This window comes from Chenopodium album, chromosome 14 (genome assembly GCF_948465745.1).
Source record: "Chenopodium album chromosome 14, dcCheAlbu1.1, whole genome shotgun sequence".
Classification (NCBI taxonomy): Eukaryota; Viridiplantae; Streptophyta; class Magnoliopsida; order Caryophyllales; family Amaranthaceae; genus Chenopodium; species Chenopodium album.
The window spans coordinates 12,138,384-12,160,581 of record NC_137847.1 but is presented as its reverse complement, the minus strand read 5'-3'; the positions used below and the strand labels follow the sequence as shown (position 1 = coordinate 12,160,581).

The 22,198-nt window shown below is 34.8% G+C and overlaps 1 protein-coding gene across 3 annotated transcripts; it reads left to right on the top strand.

The window, feature by feature from the left end:
- Positions 1-9,093: 9,093 nt before the first annotated feature.
- Positions 9,094-14,329, top strand: LOC145578924 (uncharacterized). Of its 3 annotated transcripts, none has more exons than XM_081636220.1 (5): positions 9,097-9,401; positions 11,357-11,605; positions 11,694-11,817; positions 13,239-13,355; positions 13,710-14,329. In XM_081636220.1, the coding sequence occupies exons 2-5, from the start codon at positions 11,367-11,369 to the stop codon at positions 13,866-13,868; spliced, it is 639 nt and encodes a 212-aa protein (XP_081492346.1). In that variant the 5' UTR covers positions 9,097-9,401; positions 11,357-11,366; the 3' UTR covers positions 13,869-14,329. The 3 variants fall into 3 exon arrangements, with proteins under 3 accessions (XP_081492348.1, XP_081492346.1, XP_081492347.1); XM_081636221.1 differs by lacking the exon at positions 9,097-9,401 and adding an exon at positions 10,335-10,429; XM_081636222.1 differs by lacking the exon at positions 13,239-13,355 and having other exon boundaries at positions 9,094-9,401.
- The last annotated feature ends 7,869 nt before the right edge of the window (positions 14,330-22,198 follow it).

Below are 22,198 nucleotides of genomic sequence, written 5' to 3'. Positions count from 1 at the left end.
CACGATGCGCAGGTCGTATTTAGAATCTATGGGCCATACTAGTCTATAAATAGCAACATAATATCATATATTATATAAAAGTGCCATATAATAAATCACTCAACATGCTTGTCTAAACTACAACATCGAATATTCATAATTAAGGAAACACATTTCCTAAAATATCTTATATTTTAAATCATAATTAGATAATATCATATATTATTCATGACCAATTATAAAATATCATATATTTTAATTTAGGCATGAGATAGAATCAAATCATTTTTTGATCTAGAAAGATAAATCATATTTAATCTTCCAAGATTATCCTAACTTATTTAGGAGATTCTATCCTAATTACTAGCCAGTCAAATAATTTTAAAATCAATTATATCCTAATCTAATTATGGGATAATCATATTATTTAAATCAATTATTATCATTTTGGAATATGCTCAGAATATCCTAAAAAATATTATCCAATATTAAACACTTTAATTATGGATAATCACCAAAAATAACTAATTAAATATGGATAATATCAAATTTAACAACTTTTGAAAGATTTGATTTTATCCCTAATAAAAGATTTTACTTCAAATCAATTTTATTTTATCCCAAAATAAATCATATTTATCTTGAAATATTTTAAAATAAAAATAATTTTTTAATTTTTTTTGAAAAACATGCCAAATTGCTGGCCACTGTGGTTGGCTAGTCGAAGCTAGCCACGGTGGCTGGCTGCCATAACAGCAGCCACTACCGTAAGGCAGCAACGTGGCAGCAGCTTGTGCTGCGCTGCTTGCCACCATGCGCGGCCAGCCAAGGCTAGCCACAGTGGCTGGCCGCCTTACGGCAGCCACTGCCGCCGAAGCAGCAGCAACAACAACTACACAACCGTGGCAGCAGTTGTGCAACACTTGCACGCTGTTGCCCCGACCACCGCACCTCCCGCCCTCCCTCCCTCCCTCTGGACTGACTACCAGGTCGGCAGCCGCCGTGGCTGCGCCACCCAGCCGCGGCTGTCGGCCACTTAAAATTTTTTTTTTTGGTTTTTAATTTAATTAAAATAACTTTTATTAAAACTAAATTAAATCAGTCCAAAAATTAAAATTAATCCCTATTTAATTATAACTCTTAAAATTAAATTGATGATCATACACAAATTATTTTTATGCATAAATCAATCCAATTAAAATTATGAAACATAAACAAATCGAATTAAATAAAAAATCAAGCACACAATCATATTTTAGGGCTTGGAATTTTCGAAAATCTGAAAATTAGGGTTAGGGTTCGAAATTTTCGAATATTCTAGGGCTTTATTCGGTCCTCTTCGTGGCTATTTTGAACATAATTAAATCATATTTAATCAATTCCAAAAGTTTAATCACATTAAAAATAATAATTGAACCATAATTAAATTAATTTCTCCCTCTTAATTGATTATAAAATTAAGAACATGGATTTCAAATAATTGTATTATTATCATCATGCGTGTTCATGCAAGAGGCTAACTGATACCACTGTAGGAGTTTATAGGTACTATGAAGCGGAAAAACATGAATTATATTCATAAAGCACCTAATCCCAAGATCACATGCATAACACACAAGAGATATAATCATACCTTTGAAGCGTGAATTCCATGAAGCTATTTGACAGGCAAATCAGGGAGAGAATAGAGGCCCAAGCGTTGCTCCTCTACTTAGTCCACGAGATTTGAACGAGTCGTCCACCAATACTAGATTGGTCGAGTGAAAGAGAAAAACCGCGATCACCACCTTCAATGGACTAACCGACCATCAAGAACCACCACAACCGGTGCCAAGGGAGGAGGAGAGAGCCGTGAGAGAGAAGAATATGAGAGGGGTTTGATCAAACTGATCACTAAATTGCTCTAATGAAAACCCTAGGGACTTAGTCTATTTATAATCCTATTATAATTAGACTAAGTCACAAAGCCGAAAACCCTCCTTTTTCCTCCATATGGCCGGCCATGCTAGGGGATGAGGCCCATCATGGGCCTAGTCCTCTCGTGTTCGATCTAGGCCCTTTGTGTGACCTCATAGGATCTGTCCAATTGGACTTTGGCCTATTTTACTAGCCCAAAGGTTGTTAGTACCTCTAGCTATGATATAATGACGACCCAAATGAATGAACTTAATCATCTCCATAATTTGATTCATTTATATATCTAGTAATTGCAGATGACGAAGACATAAATCCTTCATGTGGTCCAAGAAGGATAAGCGACGACGGAGGACGAAATGAAGGAAAGTTAGGTGGTTTAAAGAAAGGTAAGAAAGGACGGTGGGCGGAATTAGAGCCAAACTATGGCGGGGTAAAGCGGAAGAGACGACAGAGTTCAAGTGGTTGAATGTAGTGGGTCAAACAATCATTTCAGTAGATGAAACCTGGGTTAATTACTCATTTGTGTTGTTTTTGTACGAAAAATGGAGTTGAGTATTTTTTAGTAATTTTTATTTATTTGTATTATTTTAGTTTCAAAAATGAATTTGTAAATGATGTTTCAATAATAAAATTAGTATCAAATTATTAGGTGTGGTATCAAATTAATGCATAGTATTAGCTATATAGACATCATCTTCTTAAAAATAAACAAATTATATCATTTTTTTTGTAAAAATAAATAAAATTGAGAAGGCTGGTGTCGTTTAGGAAGCTAAGGGTTTTTCTCACGGATCTGGGTTTGGTGGTTGGTGGTTTTACTTGGTTTAAGGATCTGGGTTTCAGGTGGTCGAGTTTTGGGATTTGGGTTTGGAGGTTGGTGATTCAATTGGGTTTCGAGTTTTGGGTTTCGAGGTGGGTGGTTCAAGTGAGTTTAATTTAAGGATCTGGGTTTCGAGGTGAGCGGTGAAGGTGAGTTTAGCCGTTTAGGGATTTGGGTTTCGAGGCGGGTTGTTGAGGTTGGTTTGGGTGGGTCTCAGGTGGCGTTTATGGAGGGGTTGTGGGCAAGAGGGTGGTCGGCCGCCGGCAAGGGGGAATATAAAAGGGTCAAGGGTGAGAGAGGTGGTCTGTTTGTTGGTTGGCGGTGGACAAGGGTGAGGGCTTCGATGTAGTGGGGGTGGGTGGTTATTTTATGTTTATAATAATATTTAAATACAATTAATTAATAATAAGTATAATTAAGTGTGTTGTAAGTTATTTGATTTATTTAAGTAAAAGTATCCTTAAAATTCAACATATTTTTAGCTAATCAAAACATTTACGTTATTTGGAGCTAGCTGCGCAAAATTTAACTTATAGTTGAAAATATTTCCAAAATTTATTACTAGGAAGACTACGCTTGCATATTATTATGAAAAATTTCAATTTTACGACTCTATTATCTAGCATGGAAAATTGATTAGCTAAGTTTTTAGGGGTTGTCTTAAATTTTAATGGAGAAATCTAAGTTAAACATTATTTGCAAAAATTCAAAATAAACCTTGATTAATGTCTGAATTTGCATGTTGATAATATTGCTCGATTAAGAAGTTGGTGAAAATTTTGGCCCTTAATAATCCAATTTGAGGTGAAACTTGTAAATTTATATCTTAAACGCCTCATTTTGTGTGACAAAATACATCTTGGTATAAGCATGTTTAATTTGTTTACTATATCTAGCAAATCGAGGTGTTTTTGAAATGATTTTTTTTTTTTCCAATTTATTTGTGACCTTAAATTTAACTAAATATGACCTTAATTATTTTTTTGTATCTTATCTGATTTGGCCTTAATTTTTCTAATTTTATTTGAAATAAGTAAAAATAAAATGAACTAAACATGACCTTACTATGAAATATTCCCTCCTTTTCGTAGTAATGATCGCAACACTTTCATTTTACATCTGTTTCATAATAATCGCAACACATCCTATTTTAGTATAGATAAAGACTCAGATCACTATTATTTTATTGTTTTACTCTCCCACTAACCCCACTTAAATCAATATTCTATAATTTTTGTCCCTTAGCTTACTATCTTCACTTATCCTATCGTCACTAATGTATTGAAACAATCATTATGAATAATAAAGGTCACCATGTTAAAATAGGAAAATTAAGTCCAATATAACGTCGGTTGACAGGTGCATATTTTAAGTTCACAATAATTTTAAAGTCACATAAGTTTTAATAAAGGTTATTATGTTAAAATTAGAGTCACTATGTTAAACAATACGTCAATTGCGCACGTATAAACTCTGGTCCACAATAATATTATTGTAAACTAGGTCCACACAAGTTTTTTCTCTTATACTTTTTTTTTATTATTAGTATTATTTTTCTCTTTTCTCTTAACAATTAAATATATCTCCACTAACTATACTTCATAAAATTCATCATATATGATACCTATCATATAAATTTATTCATCCTATGATACCTATATTATAATTATTTAATTCACTCTATCCTACTTACATATTTTTATATTAAATTCATTTAATTTACCTAAATGTATGTGTCGGTCAAAGTATAACACTTTAAAAAGTGAAGGGTGTATACCCCCACTTAAATCTCACTATATTAAAGATAATGAAATTACCTAGATTAGTGTACATATAAGGTCAATGTTTGATCAAACCAGACAATTCGATCAGATTAGATCTAAAAAATTAAGTTCTTATCAAATTAGATTAGCAAATGAAAGATAGACTATATAGGGATAATGCTTTAAAATGGAAGGAGTATAAACTTTGGTAAAACTATGCATTGCACGAGATTTAAGCTAGTTATTTCTCTAACTTTGAATCTTAAGGACTTAAAATGACCCCAAAAATCTAAGGAATTTTCTTGGCACCCAAATTGAAAAGATTTTGAGCACAAAAATCGAGGCAATAATTATAATGTAAAGTAGGATTCATTATTGGACGACTATGAGTTATTAAATTAATTTAACTATTTACGTTGCGTTTTGTTCACCTTTATTAAATAAGTTTTAGGTCTAATAAATTCATATAGGATTTATCATATTTATTGAGTTTGATAACTTCTAATAAATTTTAGTCCATTAAAGCTCCACTCAAGTCTAATATGATATTGATATCATCAGTTTATTTTATAAATACATTATTATTTTTTTATTAGAAAAATTTGTCAAAAAAAAAAACCCTTTTATACTAATGTTTTTGTCAAATAAACCTTATATTTTGTTTGGCAAGTTAAAACTTAATTGTAATTTTTTTTTGTCGAAGACAACCAAGAACCTTTAATTCACTTAATTACCATCTGATTTCCCCCGTTTCTTCTAATTACCCTCTAACTCAACTAATTATTTAACAATTAATTTTATTTATAAATAAAAAAATTATAATAAGAAAACCACCACCACCTCCACCAGCCAATTCAACCGTCCCTTCCAAGTGACATCCCTTCTCCCCCACCCGAGCCGCCGCTCAATACTACCCACCCCTAGTGACCCATCTCCATCACCAGCTGACCCCCCTCCCTCTCATCCTCACACTCCATTACAACTTATGGGGCATATGCTATTTGAAGATCTTCCTCTTCCTTTCCCTCCTCACTCTCCATTACAACTTCATTCAGATCAATAATATAATAATGCACGATCCTTTTCTATAAAAATTGGCTTTAAACAGATTTTACAATAAGGTAAAAATTCTTTGCAATTATCACAAAACACTTAAAAGTTTATGCCGCTCATGCATATTAATATAACTCTTAATGATACCAAATTTCTTATAATTATACCACATTAATCAAATTGATACTAAAATAATTCATTTGACACTAACATAATCTTTTAATCTAGTTAAGACCCATCATTTATAATCAACACTACATAGCATCTCTTACTAAAAGTGAGCTTCACTAGCGCTGCTAGGGTTCTTTATTCCTCCTTCAAGGAGTTCTTGTTTGTCTTATACCTGCATATCTTCATAGCCCTTCTAGGTGGGAAGGGATTTGGATAGTTTACTTGTTTATGTGGTTTTACTTATCAAGCTTTTTCTTCATTTGAGGGGATTAGCTTCTTGGGTTTGCTATTTCACCTCGTTTCCCAGAAAAGGCATTAACCTTTCGACAGACCTTTCATCTTCCAATACTTGTTGGGCGCCTCCTCTTCGCTTTTCTCACCTAATACAAATCAAGCAGTAAACGCTCATCCGCCACTGGTGCAGTCATTTTATAGCTAGAGTTGACTATCCGTTTTAGTGTATTAATTTCTCTAATGCTTGCTCCCCACGCGTGAATTGTTTCTTATTCCAAGAACTTAAGTTTGTCTATAAATGCGAAGAACTTCAGCTCTGTAACTCATATCCTTCTTAAGTCTTCTTCTTTCTTGTCTTTTCCTCTCCCTTTCTCTAAGTCTGTCATTCTTTAAACCTTTTTCCTTCTATTAATATTGTATTTTTCTCTTTACTCTTTCTGTCTACAACTATGAGTAATAATAGGAATTATCCTTATGCTCATAATGAACATCAAAATCAAGATCTGATAGGGGGACATCTCATTCCTACCCTACAAGATTTCAGTCTGGAAAATGTATCAATTGATTTTAACTCATGTGTTATTCGTCTTTTCATTGGACCACATTCTCCTTCTAAACACTTTGTGCAACACATTGTCTACTCTTGTTGGATAAGGAGGGGGGAGATAAGAGTTCATAGATCGGGACCGTTTTTTCCGTTTGAGTGCAAAACAAACCAAGACCAAGAAAGTCTTATTCATGCTAACACAACCATCATAGATGGTAGAATAATGAATTTCACAAGGTATTAAGTTGATTATGTGCCTCACCACATGAGCTTCCCTCTCACAAGAGTATGGGTACGGGTGTATGGGCTACTGTAGACACCTGGTTGTGTCTCCCCAAAAACCAAACCCAGTTATGAATGTCTATCACGTCATGAATATCGAACAAAGCGAAATGTGAAAGAGTCTCGTGAATTCCTCTGTTTTTAATAAAAATACTTCTTTCTGTTTTCGAAAATCTTTCTTTTCGTACCATATTTATGAAAAACGTCCAGTCTAGTTTAGTTTGGTCCATGATATGGGTCCAATAATGGTGTAGTTGGATAGGGCTTGAAAAGAAATTTCCAACCATATATTATAAGCCCAATTCCGATGAATAATGAGGAAGTTATGGCCAAAATACTAAACTGGGCTCAAACTAGATTTTACCTATGGCCCAATGATCATGTGGAGGGTCCAAAGGTTAAATCCCATTGCTAAACTAATTAGGATATATTAGAAGCTTCTATTAGTTTCTAAAATATCTTAATTATCCTTTTTGAAAGATAAAGGTCAAAGAGTTTGAGATTGAATAAAACTTCTCTTTTTGAGAGTCCTTGTTCTGTGCGAAATGAAATATGTTTAGATATTATTTTCGTGCCTCATAATTTTTAACCAAATCTTATGGGTTAGATATCTCTTTAAATTATATTTCCAATGATATATTATAATATTAATTCCGAGCTATAACGGAAAAGATATGAAAGAGATACAAAACTCTATCCAAAAGTGACACCCTTCCACTATTTCGGCCATATCTTTTATTCTATAAAAGATTTTAATCTTATTCTTATTGGGTTGGAAGTAGAATTGAAGAGCTTTCCAAAGACATACTATATGCCTTATTTGGACTTCTGGATCAAAAGTTATGATAAAAACAAAATCCGTAAAAAACTGTTTTTTTCGCGACACGATAATCCTATTGCGCCGCGATAATCTTATTGCGCCGTGATACTTTTTATCTTGCCGCGTCAAAAGGAATTTTAATCTGATTCGAATTCTAACAATCATCAACAATAATCTATTCTCTCTCTCTTTAAGCTAGAAGCTTAATCTTTATCTCTCTTGACTTTCTAAGCCTAGCCTTTTAAACACAATACCGCATTCATGAATCTTAGACGCACATAGCCAAGCTTGAAGTTGCCTTCGCTCTAGACGTGAAATGTTAATAATTTCTAAGGGTTTGGTCCCAAATCCTTATTTTAATTATTTAAATTAATTGTTTGATTTAATATTTTCATTGAAGTTACTAACGTGTATATTCTTTTGATAGAAAGAAATACGAGATAACAAAGTAAGTTGTTTTATGCTTTATTTCTTTAGAAAGCATGTTTAGATTATTTTAATTCCTAGTATCATGTTAGGATGTCTTTATAATTCCTAATATCATGTTAGGATGTCTTTATAATTCCAAGTATCATGTTGGGATGTTATTTATTGCTTTCTAGTATCATGCTTAGGTTGCTCCCTATTTCTTCTATCATGTTAGTATCATGTTAGGGATAAAGTTTTGATCTTTAATGTTTAGTGACATGTTAGGATTTGTTATTAATCTTGTTAGTATCATGCCTAGGATCTTGCTATTATTATGCTTTGATGGGAATATTATTATTATGATGATGATTTGTTGTATTAATATATTGTTATTGTTGCTTGATATTATTGTTATTGCTTGATCACACCCTCTCTTGCAGGTTTAAAGGGAATTTGTACTTGAAATTACGGTTAATAAGATAATACTTTTATTTAGGCTAATATGATTTTGATTCAAGTGATCACCAATAATAGAATTGTTTGTGCATTAATAATGAACCAACATAGATTTAACAGGTTTCACTACAAGAAAAAGGGGAATTAGAAACTGAATTTTGCGACTGCCATAATAATTAGTCGCAAAAAATATTTTTGCGACTGAAAAAGACGAGTAGTCGCAAATTTTGCAACCAATTTTGCAGTAGTTGCTATGCTGTCGCTAATTAGCGACTGGTTTTTGCGACTACCATAACAATCAGTCGCTAAAAACATTTTTGCAATTGAAATAGACGAGTAGTCGCAAAAATTGCAACCGATTTTATAATAGTTGCTATGCGGTCGCTAATTTGCGACCCTCTTATAATAATTTGCGACTAAATTATAGTTGCTAGTGTTAATAATTTTGAAATCATTTTTTTAAAAAAATTGCACTACTATTGCAACTAACACGGTAGTCCCTACCATTTTTTTTAAAATTTATTAAGAAAGAATTAAAAAAAAAACCTTAGTATAATAAGTTGTTGCCGCAAAAAAAAGAACTATCACTCCTTATTCCTTTATTGATAATACGTTCAGTGGTTCAGTATATACTCTTCTCTTCATCAAAAAATATCAAATTTACCTTAATAACATTGCTATTTCGTGCGCTGAATCTCTTCAACCTCTATCAATTTTAAGCTCAATTTTTTTTTTTTTTTTTTTTTTTTTTTTTATTTTTTTTTTATTTTTTTATTGAAATCCACCATCAAAACTACAATTCCCTCTCTAAAACCCTCTGCTCATCTTTTCTGCCATTGAAACGATTTCACCAAATTAAAGCTTTTACCTACTGGATTTCACTTCAACTCACGGGCTTAGATTCCATAATTTATAGTGCAATTTACGTACTCCACTAATCATCAATTTAAGGTTTGTTTTCTAATTCATAAGCTGAATTTTGCTTTTGATGTATTAGGTTTACTCATGCTTTTGATTAGTGAAATTGTGGTGCTAGAATTCCATTTTGTCGGGATTGGGTTCAATTATGTGTGCTTAATTAAGGCTTATTTGGATCCCTTTTCAGAAATTTCAAGCGAGCTTCTTTAGTTTTTCTTGGTAAGGAATGGCTGAATTGTGTGTGGTTGCTTTTTTGCGCAATTGGACTATCTTGTTTTCGTGAAATTTGGTTAATGATTATACAAATTGTGGAATTGTGTTCATTCTCGTTAAATCGAAATTGTGTTTTTGCAATTTTCCCAATTTTATTTGGGTATTTGGGAATAAATTTTGATTTTTCTCAACAATAACCAAACCCTTAACAATCTAACCCCCATTTGGTTAGTGTCTCTTACAGCACAGCCCCTGCCCCTCAGTCTCAGCCTAGGGATTTCATCCTCCAAGTTGTATCTTATTGCATCAATTTTTTTTTTTTTTACATTATATCCGAAGCAGTAGTGAATAGAATCATGTGTGAGATCTAGAAAGATATAGTTTTGACATGTCTGTTGCCTTAACTGGGATCATATCGGCCCTGCTGCTAATTCTTTTGTAAATACGAATTTGTTGGGTGAAATTTTGCAATTGCTCTGTGAATTAAGGTGGGTATTTCATTGCTAAATCTGTTGTGTGTGACTGATAAGTTATGTTGACAATCATTGTATGAAAAGCTATAAATCATACAATTGTTAATTATTTAAAAAAAAAAAAATCAGAAAGAAAATCTTAACTTGTTATTATATAAATAATAAAGTAGCATTCAACAAAAGCTGATGAGAATAAAAATGATTATTATTATTATCTGAGCTAGCTAACACATGGTTTTTGTTTTGTTATATCCCGATGAATGAGGATGTTGTTATTTGAGGGTGACATTGTGTGGATAAATCCCCGACTTGAGAATAATAATTTAGCAAATAATGGACCAGGGCCATAATAAAAATCGTTTATTTATCAATAAGGTACACTATTTTCACAAATTTAACTAGCTTTTTATGGTTTTTTTTTAAAATACTAGTTCAATTAATGTGATTTTTTTTAGTAATACTTTATCAAAACGCTAACCGATACCTCAAACGCTACTTGGATTGTAAATTAATACTAGTACATTATACTACTATTTATTAACTGGAGTATAATAATATATGCTCATTATTTTCGTATTATACAGTAAATTAATACTACACTTATGGGTTATATAAAATATATTAAATAAGTATGCGAAAGAATGATAATGATTTATGGGTTATATTAAAATGTATATTAAATTTTGCACACTTATGGATTATTATTATATTGAAATTAATAAATAGTATGTACTAGTATTAATTTTGCTCCATTATTTTATTAAATATATTACTAAGCATATTCATTTCAATCTTAAATTTTGAAAAATATTTTATGGGTTTTGACTAGTACTATCACTCTTTATGTACCATTGTTGTTTGTGTACCTGGCCCTGCCTGAAGCATAATTTATGCTGTGTACTTTGTATATGGTTTTAAGCTTGTGCTGCGGGTTGTAGGGAAATGAAGTCTCAAATGTTCTGGATCCCTGATAAATTGGTGTCGCTATGCTAATTGTAAATGAAGTCTCAAATGTTCTGAATCTGAAGAAGTGGTTGATGTAGAGTTAGGATATACTTACAGTGATGACGAGGATGATGATGAGGATGAAGAAGAAGAATAATAATAATAATTTTTAAGCTTGTAGTTTTTAATGTGTTTTCTTTGTTATGAGCTTATTTGTTTGATAGACAATGTTTTTAGCTTATTTGTTTATATGATAAATGTTTTAAAATTTGTGGATCATGTTTGTGAGCTTGCTTTTTTTAATTTCTATCATGTGTTATTATTTGTAAATTAATTATTGAGCTTCTGATCTTCTAGTCCCTTGGAAATGAAATCCTTCATGAAAAATTCAAAAGTTGGTCGGGGCGGTAATCAAGGCGGTGTTCGAGCCAATATTCGATCGGTTGATCAAGACAATCCTGGGGTCACACAACCCATACCACCACCCTCTAATGAACAAGTACAAGTAAATTCTAATGCTGATGTTGTTGTTGAGGACGATGTGGCACCACAAAATTTGAATGGAGTGGAACAAGGAAAGATTGAGCTCTCACCAGATGGGTTATGGTGAGTTATATTCATCTATGTATTATATTTGTTGTCTCAGTAGCTTATTATCATTTTTTATGATTGTGCTTAATCTTTCTTGCATCAGGTTTGATGACCATACCGTTAGTGGAAATGTCTCGAAAGCTTGGAAGGCACACTACAACCACTCATACATGAATTGGACTGAGGTGCCACTTATGGTTAGGGATCGTTGGTTTACTGAGTTTAAGGTATGTTTAGAATTTGAGATATTTTTTTGTATTCATTGCTCTTAAACTAGTGAAGTTGCATGTTTCTTATAAACAAAGGGGTAATCTTATAAACAAACGTGGTCAAATCATGTGGCTATCCATATATAAGACTTGCTGATTACTGAATACACTAAATTGTATGTACAAGACTCTTATAAACAAACTGCTCCTTTTTATACTTTTTTTTTGGTTGATAAATATGTTGTATAGTACAGAGATATTTAGGTATTTTAGAATAGAAAAGGATAAAAATAACTTGGCATTACTTGCACCGATTGACGCGTGTTTTTGTCATAAATTTCCAAATTTATGCCATTTTAGAGATTACTTTTAGTGCTTTAAGGGATGTATGTAGCAGTAGTCCATTACCCTACAAAATTAGGATTTGATGACCAATTTATATTGATTAAATTCCAATTTACCTAACCATTTATAAATAATAAGATCTAAGCATGACACATGCATTTGCTAGTTTCCATAATAGGCTATACAACAGACTTGATCTAAAAGTGTGCACGTTTAATCAAATGTCAAATTATAATTGCGGTTTTGGGGTTAAAAATTGTATATTTGAACTAGGCCTAAACTTAACTATGAGTAGGTCCTCTTGGACCAGTGGATTGATGATTTGGTCTAATATAGCGTATACCAGTATTTTGCTTCCTGATACCTAACCAAAGTAGGACTAATTGGTAAGCAATGAAGTTTATAGAAATAAAAGTTGGGCTGCTTTTTGTTAAATAAATCAGAAATAAAAGGTTCTTATGTCCTGTTTCATTATATATACAAGCATACTACAAAAGGTAATACAATCCTTAATTGCATTAATGATAGTACTTGTAAAAAAAAGTTAGAGATTATTTATGTATAATATGCTATTTTGAGTTAAAATTATAAACTTCACATGTTAATTATGTGTAGCGAACATATACTTGGAGACCTGAGTTCGATGCTAAGGCTAGGAGAAAATTTGACAAAAAAGCTGGGGACCGACTCAGGGGTACATTGAATCAAGTTTACAAAATGGCTCTCCATAAGCCAATTAGTTTCATGACTGACACTGTTAGAGCTGAATTCATAAATAAGCGTAAGCACCCTAATTTTGTGAAACGTTCTAACCAAGCAAGAGATAATCGGTTATTTGGATAAACATTAGAGAAGTTTGACCCTGGCCATTGCTAAGGTAGCATATCTATTGCTCAAGTGGTTAAAAAATTGGTAAGTATATGATTTTAGTGGCAAACTTATGATTTTTAATATAAGATTGAAGCAAATAGAAACTTTTTAGCCACTAAGAGATGACTATAACTGGTTTTTATTACAATTGCTCTGTAGTCCATGTCTCCCTATTTTTTGTTGTATTTTTTTAGTGTTAACAACGTAACTTCTACTAATACAAGGCAAAGAAAAAGGATGGAATTTTACCAACTGCTGCTGAAGTATATAAGAGCACTCATTCTGTATGTATGGGCAATGATGAAGTTGAATTGATGGGTGACAAGACTCATCAAGTCATGGTATGAGTATGCTTATATTTTTTGCTAAGATTACAAAATAATATATGGTAGTTAATGTTTGGAGATGTTATAAATTGTTTATTTGTTTTTGTGATTGAGTTGGAGGATGAGAATAATTGGCTGACATTAATCAAATGATTAATGTGAATTAAAACAGGTTTATTTTAAATCCATACCCTATTGGAGGGAATTCTTCAATTTACAAAGGAGATTCTATCGAAATTTTTACTAATAATTGCTTACAATAATTATTTTACTATAAGTGTTGCATTTTATATTTTAACTTTTTTTTTTTTTTAGTCATTTAAGTTTTAACATTTGAGATCATAGTTACTAATACATATCTTAATGCAGGGAGAATATATGGAAAAACTTGAGGAATATAAGAACAAAGGAATTGAGATAAACCCCGACAAAGTCTACTTGGAGGTTGTAGGTGGGCAAAAGAAAGGAAAAGTCTACGGTTTAGGACTACTTCTCAACTTACTACATCATCTTCCACTCCTTCCATGATTTCTCAACTAAGCTCTCAAGTTGAAGAATTAAAGAAGATGGCAGAACAAAACCATAACAAAGTAGAAGAAAGCCAAAAAATAACGGCAGAGAGCTTAAAATATGCTAAGGAATTTGTCGAAAATCATGAGCTCGAAAAAGCTACATGGGAGAAGGAAAAATTAGCTATGCAAAAAACATTGCAGGAAATGGCATCACTTGTCCAACAACGTTATCGTCCTTCTAAGCATCCTACGACTTCAGTCACCCGCTCTCGTGATGCAACTAAGTGATTTTAATTTTCTTAATTGGTGGTACTAAATGGTATTTTCATCGTCATTAGTTCTTATTTGAAGTAGCTTTCTTTATATGGGAGGTGATTTTTGAAACAATTAGTCATATGAGTTAAATATTGTTTTTTAATACATTGATACAAAATTGATGATATTTTGGATATTTGAATAAAATTAACATTTTGGTTATTTGAATTTATGTGTGGGTACCTGTTTTTTTTGTGATTGATATTGGTTGTCGCTAAATTATAGTCTCCAAATATTGATAGTCAGTCGCAAAAATTTAGCGACTGCTAATTTGGTTAAGAGACTGATTGGTTAGTTGCAAAATAATTAGTCTCTAATTTGTCGCAAATAATTAGATTTGTAGTTGCCAAAGTTTGATCTCGTAAGTAATTGCTAATCCGTTACGGAAAAAAATTAGTCTCAGTAGTCGCAAATCCTTCACAATAAAACTAGTCTGCGTAGTCGCAAAGGTTTAGTCTCGTAGTCGCAAAAGTTTAGTCTTGTAGTCGCTAATCCGTCACAAATGTAGTCTTAATCTATTGGTCTCCGTAGTTGCTAATCCGTCGCAAATATTTTACGCCGGACAGTAATTTAGTTGCTAAAATTTGAAAGTTAGTCGCTAAATGGTAGTTGCAAAGGCGTTGCAAATCCGTCGCTAAATTTGCGACCACAAAAATAGATTTGCGACGTGGTCTTTGGCAACGAGCCAAAGTAGTTGCAAATCCGTCGCAAATCCATTTTTGCGATGGATTTGCGACTATTTTGGCCATCGCTAATTACCCTTTTTCTTGTAGTGTTTAGGATTAACCTAATGATTGTGTGTTAGTCGGAAAGCGCACATGAATATGAGAAGAATAAAGTAGAGGCCTATTAGGGCATGTTCAATCTCTTTTAGGTTGGATTTGTACCTTCATCCCCAAATATCCAGTCATGGTTCAAGACCACTGTGGAGTTAGCGATCTCATGGATCATGAAGGGGTGTAACCTTCACCTTGTGAACGGTTTACAAGTTCCTAAAACTTATTGGCGACCCTTTTACTCTAGCTTCTTTCCCTTTGGATGCCACCATACTTAAGTATATGATCACAGTGGGGCTCAAGTGTGGGATACTTGAAATATTCCCTACAGTTTTTTGGCGACTCCACTGGGGAGGATTTCTATTTTAATTCCTAAAATTTATTTTGTCAATAATTTAGAATGAGTGGATGAGAATTGAAACGTTCTAAGTATTCATGTGCGTAATTTTGATTGACATTATTGGCATAAGCATAAAAAAGGTCCGCATTGGATAGACCATCTGTAATGCATCAAAAACATAGGATTTTTACACGTAGGAAATTTAGGAAATATCTTTCACAACTAGAATCGAAAAAATGCTACGAAAAATCGGAAAAATCAAAGAACAGAAAGCTGTTGAGGCATGTTGGACCGGCGCCGAGAAAATAGAGCCAGCGCCATGCGATGGCTCTGTCGCTACGCGACAACAATGTCATTTGGCGACAGAGCTATCTTCAGGCGACAGGCTTTGTTATCTCGCGCCATGTTCTTCCAATACCGAGCCAGAAATCTACCTTCTTTGTTTCGACCGATTCTAGTACTGTTCGCTCGATTCTACTTCCTGAATGAGTTTTTCTCACTTTTCTGAACCCATATGTGTTCTACATATGGCCATAACCCTCTGGGAATTCACGCTCCATCTACCTAATCGAACGGTCATGGCAACGAAGGGTACATCCGAGTTTGTTGAATTCACCAAACTGTGGAAGTGAGTTTAACTCGCGAGGTCCCATCCACTCGCGCCAACCCTTCCAAAGGTAAGGCTTCTGCGCAGTGCATCTAGACTCATAACCATGGACCCTCTTTGACTAACTCATATCTTGAACTTTAGAGAACTAGAGCCATGGTTAGGTTGCAAACTCATTGCATCATATTGTGATTACTTGACTACTTGTGCATTCTTACTTGTGCATAGCCTATGTGTGCTCACACTAACCGTTTGTTTGATTTGTGAATGAGTTTAAATAAACTAATAAATGACTAAAGGACTTTGCTTAATTAATTAATTAATATGAGTAATTAATATGAGTCTAAATAAATTGATTAAACCGGACTTAGTACGATTATAGGCCGTCCTTTTAGAGGAAAGCACTGGAAACAGACCCAGACGACTGCTCCAGTAATGGCGCAGGAGTTTGGACTGTGGCGCAACACGCTAGTGTTCAGCTCTATGCGATGACTCTGTCGCATGGCGCTGGGTCTTAGCGTGTGGCGACAGTCCTGTTGCTTCGGCGATAGTCTAGTTTCTTGCTCGAGTCCTCACACTAAGTCTAATTAATCAATTTTCAGAATATTTATTTAGTTCTTAATTCAGTCTAATAAGCACATAGTCCCATGGTCTTGCACAAGTGTCAAAGCATGCCACTTTCACTCACTATTAAGAGCACGCACTTTATATTTCATATTCACCATGTCTAGAGAGTCTTGTGTGCGCGTATTTTCCGTCACTTTTTTAGGGGGGTAAGTCGGATATTAATCCTCCAATTAAACCATAGTTGTTGAACCTTAAACTTGATTCTCAAAAATATGTACCCTATTTTTTTACTTTTTTTGCCTTTTTTTTATATAAAAAACCAATAAAATCAAAGTCAATCTAGTCAAGTCATTAAAACAAATGGTTTAATTTACAGTACTTGGTCAAGAACAGAAGGTCGGCTAATCAAAGACAACGCTTTTGTTCAAATCTCCCTTTTTGGTAAACCGATTCGTCAAAAGAGAAAGGCTAAGAGGATAATGACAACTTAAGAAGAAGTCAATCAACTTAGGCAAGACTTGGCTAATGTGATTGAAATGATGAAGACTATGGCTCTTCAAGTCAATGACCCTGCGAGACAACTACAAATGCAATGAATGGAGGAAATTTTAAACCAACTCTCCAATGACTACAAGTTCTAGGACATTTGCTCACAAGGGGTCTCGGTGGACAAGGAGCTTCTTCCGCAGAAGTTTAATGCCAATGACATCGCTAGGTTCAAACCTACTGACAATCCTTACTTCTACTTAAGAACTTTTGAAACTATAATGAATATTAAGGGGATAGATAGGAAAGTCTTTCATTCTTTGTTCTCTCTATCTCTTGAAACCGTTTCCCAACAATGGTTCTTTTCTCTTGACAAAGAAAAGATTTCTACTTGGGATAGGGTAGTGCACGCTTTCATTGATAGGTACAAGTGTAACATTCAAGTTGAGACTGATCATAGAGAGCTTGAAATGTTAAAGCAAAAAGAGAACGAAGGTTTCGTTTCCTTCTTCAATAAGTGGAGGGAAATTTCTGCAAAAATGATTGAGGTGCCAAGTGAGAAAGAATCTGTAAGGATGTTCATTAAGAACCTCCAGGAAAAATATTCTAAGCATCTCAAGTACCAAACCAATTTGAGTACTTTCAAGGCCGTTTACGATGTAGGAATCAACATTGAAGACGACCTTGCAAAACAAAATGCTGCTAATAACTCCAACAGTGGCTGGAAAGGAAAGAAGAACGACAATCCTTCTTCTTCCAAAACCACCCACTCAAATAATGTTAGCACCTTTAATCTGAATGAAGTCCTTGCTATGAATAATCAAGGACAAAAGAAGCCACTTAAAAAGAACTATACTCCTATTGGCATGAGTAATGACACCGCATTTGATTGCCTTCATGCAAAAGGTCTTATAACTCCCATTGGACCATTTGGAGATCCACCGGTGGAAAGGAGGACGGCTAGTTGAAACCCAATGCACATTGCAAGAACCGTCAAGGTAGGGGTCACCTTACTGAAAACTGTTGGAAGTTAAAGGAAGCTATTAAAGATCTGATTGATAGCAACAAGATTCCATTGCCTCCTGCAAGCAAGAAGCCAACTATCAACTACGCTCCACTTTCAGATTCCTTGGCTATTTCCGATGAGGAAAATGATATTAACCCATCATCCCTCATCGAACCAATCAAATAAACTCATGCCCTTGATGAGGAGGAGGACACCTTCTTCGACGCCATGAGTGATCTTCCCCCAACTCAACAACTTGCCACAAAGGAGGAAGTGAGGGCCCTTAATTAACTGATGAAGGAAGTAATGGTCGTTTGTAGCGAAGCCCTTGATTACATAAAGATAACTCAAAATAAACATGACGTTCAAAAGGCGACACCTACAAAGGCTATCAAGAGAAAATCGTTTTCTCTACAAGTAGTTGAAACACCTAAAAGGAGTGACAAGTCTTACACTCTAATTGGGACCTCCTATGCTAACATGTTCCAAATGCTCCTTGAGAGTGGGAAGATCAAACCTCTCGAGCCAAGACATTTGAATCATTGAAGAGAACAGATAGATTCTATTGTCCATACCATCAATCAGGAGGACATACCATAGAGCACTGTTTCAAGTTCAAAGATCTCAACCAGAAATTAATTGACAATAAGAAATTGGTCCAAATCCCATTAGAAAGGGATGTTAGCATCAACGGAGTATGGGAGAGTGATGATGAGGATGTTTACCTCAAAGATGTAGAGGAACCCCCACTTTCCACAATATACCCAGTAGGTGACATTTGGGATGGAGAAGATTCACCCATAGATGTCCTCACAAGATCAGGGAGAGTGCAACCTCCCATCACTACACAACCTATCCCTACCACTCAACAAGTTCCTATACCGATTATAGAAGACAATGACGTTATCAAACAACTAAAAAAGACTAAGGTCGAAATGAACGTATGGAAGCTATTAGCCACATCTCGCAAACATAGAATCGCGGTAATGGATGCTTTGGCTAAAGTAGGGATAGATTCAGAAACCACTCCTGAGGGGTTAGCTAATTTTCTCATGAGTGATCTTCCAAGTCCCATCAATCTAATCACATTTTCTGACAAAGACTTACCTCCAAAAGGTGATAAACACAATAAAGCCTTGAATCTCACAATAAACTGCAAGAGAATGAATGTCCCATTGACTCTTGTAGATTATGCGTCAGCAATTAATGTCTGTCCATTATGAACTGCGAGGATGTTGGGAATAAGGGATGAAGATTTGTCTGCATCAACACAAGGAATAAGATCTTATGACAACACTCGTCGCCAAGCTCTTGGGACCATTACCATGAATGTCACCGTAGGAGTTATAGAGCATGCTACAACTTTCCAAGTGGTTGACATCAAAGCCTCTTTTAACTTATTGTTGGGACGCCCTTGGCTCCATGACCTTAAGGTCATCCCTTCATCACTTCATCAACAAGTGAAGGCCATAGTTGGAGGAATTCCTGTCACGATCGATGCCTCCCAATTGAGAATCAAAGCAATTGATAAACCTCTCATAAACATGGAGCACGATGAAAACGATGAAGACTTATGGGGCTTTAACGCAGAAGAGGTCTCTTTAATCGAGGAAGATGAAGGGACCCCTCCTTGTGATGATCTCCATTCAAACATGATAGTTAATGGCATACTCTGAAAACAAGGACACTTTCCCGGAATGACTCTAGGAAAGAAAAAGGAGTAACCATGCAAACAAAATCGCCTGGCCTTCCTAAATTAGATAATTTCGGACTTGGTTTTGAATCGACTCCGAAAGACTATAAGCAAGCCCGGGAAAAAGCTACTGTGCGGAGGGATGCTTGTACCCATAAAAAAGCAATCCCAATGGATCAATATCCCCTCACATTGAATGGACAATTTGTAAGAAAGGGTGAAGATTATCCATGATATGAATTTCCCGAGCCCTTTGTCAAAGACGGAATAAGACAACCTGGATTCGAGATCTTCCAAGATTGCCACTTCTTAGAGGACATCCCAACTCCTATCTGTAAGGAGAAAGAACCTCTATACTTTGACTTCAATGTCATGGGACTTCTTTTTGGGCACGAGAAAGATAAGCCGAAATATGTTGAAGATAACTCCGCGCTCATTCAGACAGCACTACAAAGTGAGAGCTTTGACCCCTCAAAGCTTATCACTCCAGCAGAGGGACTAATCAAGGGATGGCGAAAGACTGTGAAGGTGACTACACCAAGCGGACGGAAGATCTCTATAACAACAGGACAAGGACCCATGTTTAAGGAGTCGTTTGTGTCAGATAATGAATCCGAGTCTTCCTCCATCGAATCTTCAAAATCTTTAGATATAGCACCTTTCCCTAGCTCTTCTACTTTGGCGTCTTCTCCTAGAATAGTTAGTAGTCAAGTCCCCACAGACATTTCTTTGTTTGATGTAATGGTTTCAGAATTTAATAACATGTCTTCTTTCGCTTACTCCTCGTGTCATTCCTTAACTCAAAATGACGAGCATTTCTTAACTAACAATGAAAGTGAAATAGAAATAATTAAAGAAGTGGAAACACTTGAGAATAAAACACCAATAATAGAAGACACTAAAACAGTGGATATTTTAAAAGATCCAAACATAAAAAGAGAAGTTAAAATCGGACTAACTCTGACTGACAGTTTAATTAATCTACTAAAAGAATTTATCGATGTATTTGCTTGGTCATACGAAGATATGCCAGGAACAAATAGAAAAATAGCTCAACACACTATACCACTAATTCCAGGAATGAAACCTGTAAAACAAAAGTTACGTCGAATGAAACCTGACGTAGCTCTTAAAATAAAAGAAGTTCAAAAATAATTTACTACAGGTTTTATCAGGGTATCCAAATACCCAGAATGGGTTGCAAATGTGGTGCCAGTTCCAAAGAAAGATGGAAGGGTAAGAATGTGTGTCAAGTATTGAGATCTAAATAAGGCATGTCCAAAGGACGACTTCCCTTTACCACACATCGACATTTTGGTAGATAATACAGCAAATCATGCACTTCTCTCGTTTATGGATGGATACGCGGGGTATAACCAAATTCTCATGGCCGAGGAAGATATGGAAAAGACTACATTCATAACGCCATGGGGCACTTACTGTTACGCGGTAATGCCATTCGGGTTGAAAAACACGGGTGCCATTTACCAAAGAGCAGCGACTGCCTTATTGCATGACATGATGCACAAAGAAGTTGAGGTCTACGTGGATGATATGATCGTTAAATCAAAAGATCGTCCAGGGCATGTAGTAGCCTTAAGAACATTCTTCGAAAGGCTGAGAAAGTATAACATGAGGTTAAATCCATTTAAGTGTGCCTTTGGAGTAACCTCAGGAAAACTCTTGGGATATATTATTAGCTCTAGAGGAATAGAGATAGACCCAACCAAGATTAAAGCAATCATGCTAATGCCGCCGCCCAAGACCGAGAAACAGATTCGTGGATTCATTGGCCGGTTGCAATATATAAGTAGGTTCATATCCAAGTTAACCACAATATGTGAACCTATATTTAAGAAATTAAAGAAGAACATGTTAGTTATATGGGACGATGAGTGCCAAAAAGCCTTTGAGAAAATCAAAGCCTATCTCGCTAATCCTCCCGTACTAGCACCTGTGCTCCCAGGAATCCCTCTTAAGTTATATTTAACAGTCATCAAAGAGACAATAGGGGCTATACTTGCACAAGAAGTAGAAGGAAAAGAAAACGCCATCTACTAGTTAAGCAAAACGATGCTCGAGTATGAAGTACGCTATACACCACTTGAAAAATTGTGCCTCGTATTAGTGTGGGCCACGACCAAGTTAAGACACTACATGCTCGTTCATACAGTTTATGTAGTATCTCAGATGGATCCACTAAAGTATCTCTTTGAGAATTCTACACTTAATGGGCGAATATCAAGATGGATAGTCAACTTAGCCCAATTCGATGTAAGGTTTATGCCCCAAAAGGCTATCAAAGGATCAGTGGTTTCGGACTTCTTAGCAGATTTCCCAATAGAAGATTTAACCCCCATATATGAAAACGAGTTTCCAGATGAAGATCTAATGCTTACAGAGGACGATACATGGATGTTATACTTCGATGGAGCATCAAACCAAAAGGGTTATGGTGTGGGAGTATTATTAGTATCGCCAAAAGAAGAACATATCCCAATCTCTATAAAGTTAGATTTTGACGTTACCAATAATGCTGCAGAATACGAAGCATGC